General features: G+C 38.5%; 2 protein-coding genes and 1 pseudogene across 2 annotated transcripts; 1 reads left to right on the top strand and 2 right to left on the bottom strand.

The window, feature by feature from the left end:
• The first annotated feature begins 5394 nt into the window (after nucleotides 1–5394).
• On the top strand, nucleotides 5395–5802 carry LOC147475601 (secreted RxLR effector protein 161 pseudogene; annotated as a pseudogene).
• Nucleotides 5803–8363: 2561 nt separating this feature from the next.
• LOC147475602 (Tetratricopeptide repeat (TPR)-like superfamily protein) lies at nucleotides 8364–11298 on the bottom strand. The gene is made up of 2 exons (XM_086584299.1): nucleotides 9464–11298; nucleotides 8364–8589 (listed from the first exon to the last, which is right to left on the bottom strand). The coding sequence occupies exon 1, from the start codon at nucleotides 11104–11106 to the stop codon at nucleotides 9700–9702; it is 1407 nt and encodes a 468-aa protein (XP_086440425.1). The 5' UTR covers nucleotides 11107–11298; the 3' UTR covers nucleotides 8364–8589; nucleotides 9464–9699.
• A 127-nt stretch (nucleotides 11299–11425) lies between these two features.
• Nucleotides 11426–13218, bottom strand: LOC147475603 (wall-associated receptor kinase galacturonan-binding protein). The gene is made up of 3 exons (XM_086584300.1): nucleotides 12176–13218; nucleotides 11859–11903; nucleotides 11426–11735 (listed from the first exon to the last, which is right to left on the bottom strand). Exons 1-3 carry the CDS (start codon nucleotides 13074–13076, stop codon nucleotides 11611–11613), a joined length of 1071 nt encoding a protein of 356 aa, XP_086440426.1. The 5' UTR covers nucleotides 13077–13218; the 3' UTR covers nucleotides 11426–11610.
• Nucleotides 13219–13231: the final 13 nt, after the last annotated feature.

Consider the following 13231-nt stretch of genomic DNA (forward strand, 5'->3'; position numbering starts at 1 on the left):
AAATAACAATGTTGCAACTGTAGTTCATGAGACGTCAACAATGACCAGATTGCGGGTTCATATGTTTTTCCGTGGACTAGATTCGAAGTATGATCAGGTGCGTGGAGAGATTCTTCGCAAGGAACCTAAATTTTCCTTGGAGCAAAGCTATGCTTACATTCGCAAGGTGTAATCGGAGAAACAGGCTATGGGGCACTCTGTATCAACTGAATCCTCTGTCTTGGCTGTTCATAGCAAGACCAATACTTCACCCGGTTTCTCTGGTCCTTCACGCCACCCTAAAGGTAAATCCAATCCTTATGCAGATAAAAAGTGCAATGTTTGTGGAGAATTGGGTCATAGCAAGGAGAGATGTTATAAAGTGGTTGGTTATCCTGATTGGTGGGACTTCGCAAAGAGGCCATAAAAGAATATAAGCAAGGCTGCCATTGCTAATGTTGTGCATGGACATCCAGACCATGCTTCGGCTAATGTAACTCAATCAGGTATGAATGGTAAGGTTATTTCGAATAGTACATGGATAATTGATTCAGGTGCATCTGACCATATGACAAATGACCCTAGCCTTGTGGAAAGTCTTAGAGATTTACCTCAAACCGCTGTTTCTACTGCAGATGGTACTCCAACTCCGGTTAGTGGAGAAGGTTCTATTGTGTTATCTAAAACCCTCACTCTTGAATTTGTCTTAGTTGTTCCATCCCTTGCTTATAACCTATTGTCTGTTTGTCAAATCATTCTAGTACTTACATGTACTATGGCGTTCTATCCATCCTTCTGTGTTTTTCAGGACATTCTGATCAACAAGTCCTTGGTTATGGTGTTAGAAGGGGGAAACTGTACTATCTGGACTTGATAGAAACTGGAGAGAAACAGAAGAATTCTCTAGGGCAAGCTAATCAGGTCAATAGGGTCGAGAATGCAAAAGAAGTTGTGTGGTTATGGCATCGTCGGTTAGGTCATCTTTCGTTTAGTTATCTTAAGAGGTTGTAACCTCAGTTACTTTCAGTTGTTAGTGATTCTGAGTTTCATTGTGACATTTGTGAACTGGCCAAGAGCCACCGTATTTCATATTCACCAAGTATTAATAGATGTCCTATTCCTTTTATAAAAATTCACTCTGATGTTTGGGGTCCTGCCAAAGTTTCTTCTTTTTCTGGAGTTCGCTATTATGTGACCTTTATTGATGATTGCACTCGCATGACTTGGGTGTCATTACTGAAACACAAAAGTGATGTATATAGGATGTTTACTATTTTTTACAAAATGGTGGCGACACAGTATCAACAATCTATCAGGGTCTTTCAGTCTGATAATGGTGGCGAATTTGTGAATGGCCTCATGTCTGAATTTTGCCGATCAATTGGAATTCATCATTAAACCTCCAATTCTGGTACCCCCCAACAAAATGGTTTAGCAGAATGGATGAATAGGCAGTTGTTGGAAGTAATTCGTGCTTCCTTGTTTGGCATGAATGTACCTCGATCCTATTGGGGTGAAGTAGTGAAATCAGCAGCCTATGTTATAAACCGTACTCCCTCACGGGTAATTGAGTTCCATAATCCTTATCAGAAACTCCATACACTTTTGTCCATCCCATCCATACCTAACTTGGAGCCTCGGGTGTTTGGATGTACAACTTATGTCCATATCCCACAACCAGAATGAAGTAAACTTGATCCTCGTGCGAAAAAGTGTATTTTTGTGGGTTATGCCGAGTTTCAGAAAGGGTATAGGTGTTATGATCCAATTACTGGCAAGATGCATATATCTCTTGATGTCTCATTCCATGAATCTGACCCATATTACTCAGGGGAAGTTTCCCAGTCTTCCCTTTAGGGGGAGAGTGACGGTGAAGGGAATCCTGATGTCTTTGGGGAATTGGAACACTTGGAGGAACGATTTGAAATTCCTGAAGTAGAAATTGATCCTGTAGAAATAGAGACGGAAGCACATGATTTGGATGTATTTGAAACTATAGTACACGACATTTCCCCTTCTACATCAATAACTGAAGATCTCAATCAAAATGATCCGCCTCAGGTACCTCCTATAACCGTTACTGAATCTGTTGGGTTAGAAAGTCTTGAACCTATACAATCACAAAGAGCTAGTAAGGGAGTTCCTAAGAAATAATATGAACCAGACATCAAAGCCAATGCCAAATATCCTATAGCTAACTCTATGTCTAACCATAGCCTTTATGAGTCACATGCACTTGTCATAAATCAATTATCTACGGTATCTATTCCTAGTAACGTGCAGGATACTTTGAAAGATCCAAAATGGAAGAAAACAATGAATGAATAATTGGAAGCCCTTCAAAAGAATGTAACATGGGAGGTAGTTGATATGCCTGTTGGAGTGAAGACTGTTGGATGTCGTTGGGTGTTTATTGTGAAGCTTAATGCAGATGGAACTAATAATAGATATAAGGTGAGATTGGTTGCCAAGGGATACACACTGCGTTATGGAATTGATTATGAGGAGACTTTCGCACCTGTGGCGAAAATCAATACGGTCCGAATTTTAATTTTGCTTGCAGCAAATAAAGATTGGCCCTTGCACCTAGGGGTGTAAAAACGGCCCTCAAGCCCTCGGCCCGCCCGACCCGACCCGGCCCATAGACAAAAAAAGCCCTCAAATTTAAGCCCGCATGCAATTTGAGGGCAGGGCCGACCCGACCCTCATGTTTTGAGGGGAGGGTAAGGGCCTAGATATGGAAACATGAGGGCGGCCCTCAGCTCGACCCTCTAAAGCCCTCACAAAGCCCGTATTAAGGCCCTCACAAAGCCCGTATTAAGGCCCTCTAACTGTAAATATTTATCCTTTTGCTTTGCAAATATTTGAAGACTAAAGCAAATATAAGTTGTGATCAAGAATCAAGTACGAGAATACTATGAAGCTTAATGATGCATTTAAACAATCCTCTTGTTGTTTTGCAAACCTGTTTTTGGATTTGTTTGAAGTATGAACATGTCCTTGATGGAGGTTCTCTCTCTTGTAATGAATATATTGTTAGAATATGTAAATATATTATATAGGATATAGCTGTATTATATGGATATATCTCTATCCTATAGAATATATTCATATATTCTATTATATATGTTAATGAAGTTTGATAGGTTTTCAAGAATTTTTGTAATGAATATGTTAATCAGTTAATGAAATCTGATAAAAACCAAATATGTTAATGAAGTCTGAACAAGTTGCATTCAAGAGTTTTGAATAATTGACAAGTTGTACAGCCCGGCCCATAGACCCGGCTAGGGCTGTTCATAAAAACCGGAGAACCGAAAAACCGCACCGAACCGGCCATTTTTTTCGGTTTTCAAATGTTTCGGTTCGGTTCTCGGTTCATAAAAACAAAACCGAATCCAATCGGTTCGCTCACAATTTGACCCTTCGGTTAACCGAGACAAACCGAACGGACCATTTATAAATATTTAAATATACTAAAAATTCGTTGGGCTCGAGAACAATTTGGGCTTTGAACAATTATTACCAAGCTGGCCCAACAACACTACGTGATGAGTCATAGGTGCTCGGACCATGTGTAAGAACAAGTCACAAACAAGCCGGCTTATATAAAGACTTTGGTCTAATGATTCTTCATTTTCCTTGATGTGGGACTAAATCATTGACTTTGCAATGAAAGACCGAGTAACCCATTTTCCTTCTTGTAACCAATTCTTCCAACAAGTCATCAATTCTAACTCCTATACCCATAAACTTGACTACTTATCACCATATTCAAATGAACCCCATTATTTAACAAAACAAATTTAACATAATCGTTGCAATCAATCCAAAAAAACCCCATAAACTTTACTAGTTATCATAACAATTTTGAGAGACACACATACATATGTACATTGAAACAACTAATAAAGATCCTTAACATGGATTTCTTTCTCCACATAGATCCCTACCTCTTGATTTTGATCCAATTAATTGAGAAGGTGTCTCAATTAATGAACCGTTCAACACGTCTAAATGAAGCTTTTTCAGTTGTGAGGAATGTCCCTATGATTCGGCCTTTGCTGCCCGCTCCAGGGCTTACTCCATGGCCTATTTTGAACTTGAGATAATTCTCCCTGTGCCTCTCAAAGTGGGGAAAAGAGATAGATGTTTCAGGTTGGCTTGGTAGTAAGGTGGCTTTCTTCGATGTTGTACTTTATGTTTGAAGGTTGTAAATAACTTTCATGCTTCTTGCTACTCATGTATATTTGTGTTTGTACTAGAATTTAAATCGTGTCTATATATATTTGTTGAACCGCTAGTCTGCTACATACCAAGCTTTGAAGGAGTCCATATTATTGTTGAACAACAAAATGGTCCTCATCTCTCTCTTGAGCTTGTAAATTTATAGTCCCACATCGCCCAAACTAGAAACAATAATAAAATTACAAGTTTATAAATATATGGGCTTGGTGGTTTAACCAAACATTGGGCTTGGGCTTGGTGCAAGGTGCAAAACAGGTCTTATGTCAATAAATAAGAATTTTTGGAAAAAGGGCTTAAGCATCGGTTTATAAACCGAACCGAACCAAATTTACTGTTTGGTCTGCACCCGGTTTTTGTGGTTCACCGGTTTGTTGACGGTTTTGTTTTCAGGAACCGAATACTAACGGTTCGGCTCAAGGTTTTACCTAAAACCGGACCGAACCGAACCGTGGACACCCCTAGACCCGGCCCTCGCCCGCCCACGTTTTCTAAAGGGGAGGTGAGGTGAGATAATTCAAGGGCCCTCAGATAATTCAAGTGTTGGCCCTCAAATCATATGGGCCCGGACCCTCAAATCATATATGGGCTTCATGATTTGAGGGCGGCCCGGCCGCCCCTCAAATCATATGGGCTTCATGATTTGAGGGCCGAGCTGGCCCGGCCCGGCCCATTTTACACCCCTACTTGCACCAGCTTGATGTGAAAAATGCATTCCTAAATGGGAATTTGGAGGAAGAAGTATACATGGATATGCCTCCAGGTGTGAATAACCATCCCAAAGATGTTGGGAAGGTGTGTAAACTGAAGAAGGCTTTGTATGGCCTGAAATAGTCTCCAAGAGCTTGGTTTGGAAGACTTACACAGTCAATGAGAATTTTTGGGTACAAACAGAGTAATTCTGACCATACCTTGTTTTTCAAACACAAGGATGGTAAGATTACAGCTCTAATTGTGTATGTTGATGACATGATCGTTACAGGGGATGATTCGAAGAAAATAAATAAATTACAAAAGTATTTGTCGAAAGAATTTGAAATGAAGGATCTAGGACAACTGAAGTATTTTCTGGGTATTGAAGTTGCAAGGTCTAAAAAGGGGATTTCACTCTCACAGAGGAAGTATGTCCTAGATTTGCTTGCTGAAACAGGAATATTGGATTGCAAACCAATGGAGACACCTATTGAGATGAATCATGGACTCGCCATTCATCCTGATCAAGTTCCTACTGATAAAAAAAGGTATCAACGTCGTGTAGGAAGGTTAATTTATCTCTCTCATACTAGACCTGATATTGCTTATGCTATGAGTGTGGTTAGTCAGTTTATGCATTGTCCTAGTGAAGAACATATGGATGCAATCTCTCGTATCTTGAAGTATTTGAAGAAGGCACCTGGAAAAGGTTTACTGTTTGGAAAGTATGATGTATTGGATATTGTCGGATACACAGATGCAGATTGGGTTGGTGATAAAACTGATAGATGTTCTACATCAGGATATTTCACTTTTGTCGGTGGAAATCTTGTAACTTGGCGTAGTAAGAAGCAGAAAGTTGTTGCCGATCGAAAGCCGGGTTGAATTTCGGAGGTCCGCACAAAGAGTATGTGAATTGTTATGGATTCGTACTGTCTTGATAGAATTGGGCTTCAAGCTTCAAAAGCCTATGGATTTACATTGTGATAATCAAGCCGCCATTCAAATTGCATATAACCCAGTTCAGCATGATCGAACAAAGCATGTGGAGGTTGATCGTCATTTTATTAAATTAAGAAAATCTTGACATGAAGGTTATTCGTTTTCCGCTCGTAACCTCAGAAGAGCAATTAGCTGATGTTCTTACCAAAGGTGTATCTTACAAGGTGTTTGACAGCTCAGTTGACAAGTTGGGCATGATTGACATCTATGCACCAACTTGAGGGGGAGTGTAGAAAGCTATATATACTTTTTCATGTATAGAGCACCACCTGCGCTCAGATGAAACATGTATAGAGGGTGACCTGCGCCTCAGGCATGACGATATCTAGTAGCTAGAGTGCGACCCGCTCTCGTCTCCAGTACAAACAGAGCGCGACCCGCGTCTCGTGTCTCTCAAGTCACCGACTATGTTTGTTTTTTTTTTTGTAAGGTCTATATAAACAATTGTAACCTCTTCAGAATTCAATCAAGTAAATATAGAACTGAATTGAATTGAATCCTCTAGTTCTACAGTAATTACCGTCTTAGTGTCTTTAATAAGTGCTTCCATTCGTGTATTCTGCTTCACCATCTTGTTGAGTTCATTTTTACATGCCAAAGTCAGATAAATTAAACCAAAACCAATTCCCAAGTTCAAAAGAACATCATTTGCATATCTTCCTGGATAGAAATTAAAAAAACATTAGTAACAAACCATAAACTAATGAAAGCAGTTGTTTGATTGGCCTTTATTTATGAGCAAATAGAGTGAGATAGGAGGTACTACAATTTTTCCAAGAAATTTATTTAAAAAAAAACAATTTTTTGACTGTTCAACCACAGAAAAAGAAATTGATGGTTTTAGCATAAAAAATAAACATTATGACATGCACATGCAGCTATAAATTAAGTAATTAAATAAGGCAGAAAAGAGATTGTTCACTTGATGATGATACTAGTACAGGAGATGGGTTGGAGTCGGGAAGAAGCAAAGGCCCTGACTTAAACTCAACACTTTCATTCCTTTCTCTCTTTCTGTAAATGGGTTTTTTTCTCCCCACTCCTCATTTCTCACTGTTGTTTCTGTAAAACTTTTTATAAATAACTTATTCAATGGCTATTCCCTCGTTATTTCTGGCCACTTTTTGAGATACGCGAAAGTGGAAATCAACGGTGGTGCTTTGGTAGATTTACATGCGTTAGATGTTTGCCACGTAGCAAGCCTAAAACCAAAATTTATGGTTTGCACGTGAGACACATGTGTAAGGGTATTTTAGGTATTAAGCAAAATACAAGGCAAAAGTTGGACTAAAGTCTAATTTTCAAGTATAAATGTATCAAGGTCTAATATCGCTATTATAAGTTGGACTAAAACCTAAATACCCCTTAAATTTTTGTAGAATTTCTTCATAGACTCACTCAAATTAGAAGATTAAATTAATTTGATCACCATCTACAAACCATTACATATGGTGGTATATCACAGTATCTGAAGCATAGTACAAAATATCAGGATATATCGCGAAATATCGTGATAAATATTGAGATTTTAGCAAAAGATATATAATTATCGTGATAGTTTAGAGATATATACAACTGCAAATATCAATGATATTTTGACGATATTCTTTATATTTTAAGATATATTGTGATATTTGGGAATATTTGGCGATACTTTGTTTAGATAAAAATTTTATTTAATATTTACCATTATATTTCAAATAAATATAAATGATATATCATGATATATCAATAAATATCCACAATATCTACGATATTTGTCGATATTTTAGATCTATCTATGATATTTACATATCAAACAATGTAAAATATCTCCAAAGAGAAGGATATATCCACGATACATATCAAGAAATTGAGTATCGATAAACACTCATATCCTGATATTTTGTACTATGATCTAAAGTACCAAATAAATGTTCTTCCCCGTGCCAAATGCTTATTTAAGAAAAAAATTTATTATAATTTACGTACCCACATACTTTTTTTTTTAGGTTATATGCCTTTAAATTGCATATATCTCGATTCTTGGCTATGTTTTCACAGTTTGCATTTAGGGTACTAAAGATGTTTTGAATCCCTTGATTCGTGAGCTTAAAGCTGAAATTAATGTTGTTGCTTTAAGCAATGAAAAGGCAGAACAAGCCGCTTGAAATATAGTCAGTATAGCTATTATGTCAAATTAAGATGCTTAGCTTGCCACCAGGCCTCTCACATGTTTGCGTACATCACTATTTAGAGTTTCAGTGTATCAAGCAATGATTTTATTAGACAATAAGCAGATGTGCGGAGTTTGAGAATGGACATTGTCATACATCGCGTACCACCCACAAAGTGAAATTTCAAGGGCTACTAATTTTTTTGATTTGGGACAAGTAATAATTGAGTGTCAATTGCTGACTCCTGTATTAGTGAATAAGCAACCACGTACAAATAAAACACAACCATAACGAGAGGAACACCCATATACAAGAAAAATCCTGGGGTTATGAAATCCTTGGACAGCAACACAGAAATAAAAATTTCTCTATCAACGGAATGCCTTACCGAGTACGTACAACGCTTAAACCATAGTCTGGCCCTGCTCTCAGTCATTAAGTCCTGGTTGGAGTACACTTTTCGATAGGATGATGTCATGGGTGTCAATTTGGGGTGTTTTGGTGTTCACGTAGCCTGCGATATATATATCCCTCCAATTCAAGGAGGAACTTAATTAGGCTACAATCATAGGAAAATAATTAAATAACATTAATTACTTTAAACAAGCAAAAAAGAACGACAACAAGAAAGAACTGAATTAAAACTAAACCTAATTATCCAAAACATAGATGGTTTTACAATTGGAATTCTCCACCCTACTCATAGAGTATAGAGGTATGACCCTAGGGGTCTATAAATGTTACAAATAAGGCCAAGTTCAATTTTTAGAGACGTAGGAAATTTCTTAGAGACAAAAGAAAGTATCGGATAGGGTTTTATAAAAGTTGGAATCTCTAAGAAGATTTCAAAAAATAGAGCCTAGAGGGTAAAGCTATAATATATATCTAAAGATTTTGAAATTGAATAAAAGAGTTTTACTTTGGGTGATAGTACTGTACAAAAACAAAACAGAGTTAAGATTTGCGATCCCCAGCCTCTACGGTTACAAATTAAGTACGAATGTTCTATGGTGATTACACTTATGTTCTTCGCACATTACAAACAAACTGATTGAGTATACAGGAGACCACGTTCGTCCTACTACTGAGGGATGTCCAGACGGAATTAACATAAAAGACAGCAAGTTTTGGTAGGAGTGTCCTTCCAGGTTTGAGGAAAAAGGACCAGCAATCCAGCATAAACCTTGGAAGGGGTAGCACAACTGGTCCGGCCTTGGGTTTGCTCCCCAATGGTCACTAGTTTGATTCCCCTCAAGGCCACTGGCGAGGCAGTACCCGGTCGAATTTCCAACCAGGCTCCGGGATTAGTCGTGGTGCGCATAAGTTGGCCCGGACATCCGATAAAAAAAAAAAAAAAAAAAAAACTCAGATTCGAGTAACCTGTCTACCTTTTGATGGACTATTTATTCGCAATTATCCAGCGCTACGAGTTCTCTTTGATCACACAATCCCTTCATACTTTATGTAGGTAGTCAGATTTGTCCTCCCTTGCATTCGATCTCAATCGCAAGGAACCATACAGTATGCATTTAAAAAACTCAGTGAAGTTTCATATGCTTCATGTGTCTACTCATTTAGATATTTAGCACATCGTTCACTATAGAAAACTGCATTCATGAGCTTTTCATGCAAAATCAAGACAACTGTATGCTGGAATCTTCCTAATTCCACTCTGTACCATGGCTTTCCTTAAATGGGCCGCATGACCCCATCTCCCTGCTTCCGCATAAATGTTCGATAATACAACATATCTCCCACAATGTTGCGGCTGCAATTCCAGTAACTTTTTCCCTACATCACTTGCCAACTGAACAGCTCCATGAACCTTACAAGCACCCAAAAGAGCCCCCAAAACTGTTTCATCAGGTTCAAAAGGCATCTCCCGAATAAACTCGGATGCTTCCTCTAAACGACCTGCTCTGCCTAAAAGATCAACCACACAACCATAGTGCTCCATCCTTGGAACCACACCAAAATCCCGCATAGAATGAAATAATTGAAGTCCCAACTCTACTAGTTCACCTCTGGCGCAAGAAGTCAGAACGGCGACAAATGTGACCTCATTTGGTTGAATTCCTTCCTTTTTCATTCTTTCGAACATGACTAAAGCCTCTTTCTCTCTAGCATTAGATGCAAATGAACATATCATGGCATTCCATGCACACACTTGCTTAACTCTCATTGAGTTAAAAACTTTACTAGCACTACCCAAACACCCCATCTTTCCATACATAGATATCAATGCAGTCTCTAAAAAAACAGTCAATTCAATATTGTTTGTTATAACATAACCATGAATCTGCTTCCCTTGATACAAACTCCCCGCACAATCAGAATTCGCACAAGATGAAAGCACACTAACAAATGTAGCTTCATTCGGCTGCACACAACGACTTCTAACACTCTCTTGCATCAACATCCTCACGAAAAACCTAATCGCCTCCTTAAAATACCCGTTCCTTCCAAACCCATTAATAGCACTCGTCCACGACACCACATCCTTAACCACCATATTTTCAAAAAGCAAAACAGCAGACTCCATATCCCCATTCTTCCCAAAAGCATCTAACATCGAATTCATTGATACAATACACGGTTTAGGAATTTCCTCAAACACTTTTCTCGCTTCCAATATGTCCCCAAACTGTGCGTAAAAGCTAACAAGCGACGTGAGAATAAACGGGTTAGTCCCCACGCCGCGCTTTACAACTTGTCCATGTAAAGGTCTACCTAAGGAGGGTGAGGAAGAAGCAGCTTTAATGAGAGAAGGGAATGTATGGGAATTAGGTGGAGCTTGGTGGGAAAGCATGTGAGTGAAAAGTAGGATGGTTTTGTGAGGGTTGGAATGGTTAAGGTGAGCTCTTATTAAAGTGTTGTAAAGGAGTGTGTTTATCCATTTTGGCTTTGAGTTATTTGTGTTAGGGAGGAGGTAACCGTTGGTAATTAGTAAGGAATGTATTTGGTTGACTTGGTTGATTTCTTTGAGGTGTTTTTGTAGAAGTAGTAGTAGTTGTTCTGGGTGGGGTGACATGCCAACCAAATTTGAGTCGAGGACTCTTTTTTAGTACTCAGTTAGTCAGTTACATGGTCAATATGACAATATACCAATAGAGTGGGTGGCATGACGGGAAGTCGGATATGCTTCTAGCCAGCCATGTACCTATTATGCTATAGTTTTTATCTCAAAGGTTTTATCTCGCCAAACTTCTATATTCACGGTATTTTTTACTAAAATTGACCTCTCATGAAATTTGTAAAATCAACTCAGGTGCCATTTCATATCAAACAAATTCACATTGATCAATCAAATGGTGCAGTGTAAAAGTACATTTCAAACCATATTGGAAGCAGAGCAAAAGATTTGAAACTCGTATATATTGATTATATTCTGTGTTTTCTGACTTTTTGAGGCAACAAAAAAGATGAAATTTGCAACACAGTTTAGTAAGAAATAAATGGAAATTAGGATTCAGTCCGGCAGATTTCTTTTCTAATCGTACACTATAAAGCTATTGAAAAGAAGTATTCCTTCTCTTCAAAACAATCTGTTCTCATTGCTTTGCACCCCACAGGCAACTGGTGCTTTAGCTCTCAATTTTCTGAAATACCATACGCCAGCTCCGAGCCCTACTGCCCCAGCGACAGAAACAGTTGTTGTCCCTGCCATACCACAAATGATCATAAGTTTGAGCGTAAAGAGTTCAAAATTTTGAGATAGCGCATCCTAAACTGTGGTTTGAGCGATAAGCCAAATGGAAACTCTGTGCTAATTTCCTAACTCACCTGCAATCAGTCCAATTCTGTTACCATGCCTTGAATATCCAGGATCTGCACAAGCAAGATACATTTGCCTCGGATGTTATATCGAGAAAATTTTCTATTTTAACTTGTAAGACTAGCAAATGGTAATATCATAGTTCGCGTATAGTTCATTCAATCAGCTCAATTGGCCATCATAAGTCCTACACAATAAATTGACATTGTTCTAAACATAAACAAGACATAGTTATTTGTCCTGAAATTATAGTAGCATAGACCGTATGCATTTGATCTGAACATAAAAAGGGCAAGGGGCAGTTGGCAGAGTCATGGTAACATACCTGTGCAATAGGTAGTCGCATTTCCTTTCTCACACATACACACGAACTTTTGCGATTGAGTTTCGAACCCACATGTTCCACCACCTTTCAAATTGTCCTCGCACTGAAGGCAATGGGTGGTGACAGGAATATCAAAATCAACCCGGATCCCATACTCAGGGACCTGATCGTAAGGAGGATCTACACCAATTGCTCTCCAGTAGACACTGGTATACGATGCACAGTAACGTAGCATTAACCTTAGTGACTCTACAGCCTTAGGATAGTAAGAACAACACGAACTCCCTCCATTTAATGCCATTGGACAACCTGGCAGATGTCGACATAGATAACTTGCACTATCGCAGGATGAATCACACCGATCAGGGAATCTTTCACAGAAAATTGGCTTTGGCTCAATAATGACATCTTTTTCGCTACAGTTAAAGAAGAGGTAGTCATTCTTAGTAGAGAGGGTAAAATGGGTGCTTGTGTCAAGACTGAATGGCCTATTTGGACGGAAGTTATCTCCATCTTCACACTTCCACATGAATGGATCAGAAACTAGGATGTGGGGATCAGAATAGCTTATATTCTGAACTGGGTATCTACCAGAAGGTGCTCTAAACTCAAGTTTCCCCGTGTCAGAGCAGACAAGCATATGCCGGTAATATGGACTTCCACATCCATCATCAATACTTAAAGGGTAGTTGATTGGGATATCACCACACGACGTTCTACAAAGGCTTGATTGTGCTGCTATGATGTTCAAGAAAGGAAGAATGAATAGGGATATTAGTACAAACCAAATACGTAAACAAGATCCATTTACTGATATAGGTGAGCAGTTTCGAGTTCTAAGAAGAGTGATTAACATATTTGTTAATGAGAGCTTTTTAGAAATATTAGATTGAGTGACCATATTGGTTATCAAGAACAATCGCAAAAGCAGTAAGGTTATGATGAAAGTGAAGTGAAGACTGATGATAGCGAATCTCTTTTTCAGTTTTGTGATGCTTTTGCTTTTCTAGTTTGCAGTTTACATGAAGCTTTTCTTTATAGACGTACTTGAGAGAG

The sequence above is a fragment of the Coptis chinensis genome, chromosome 9, assembly GCF_015680905.1.
Source record: "Coptis chinensis isolate HL-2020 chromosome 9, ASM1568090v1, whole genome shotgun sequence".
NCBI lineage: Eukaryota > Viridiplantae > Streptophyta > Magnoliopsida > Ranunculales > Ranunculaceae > Coptis > Coptis chinensis.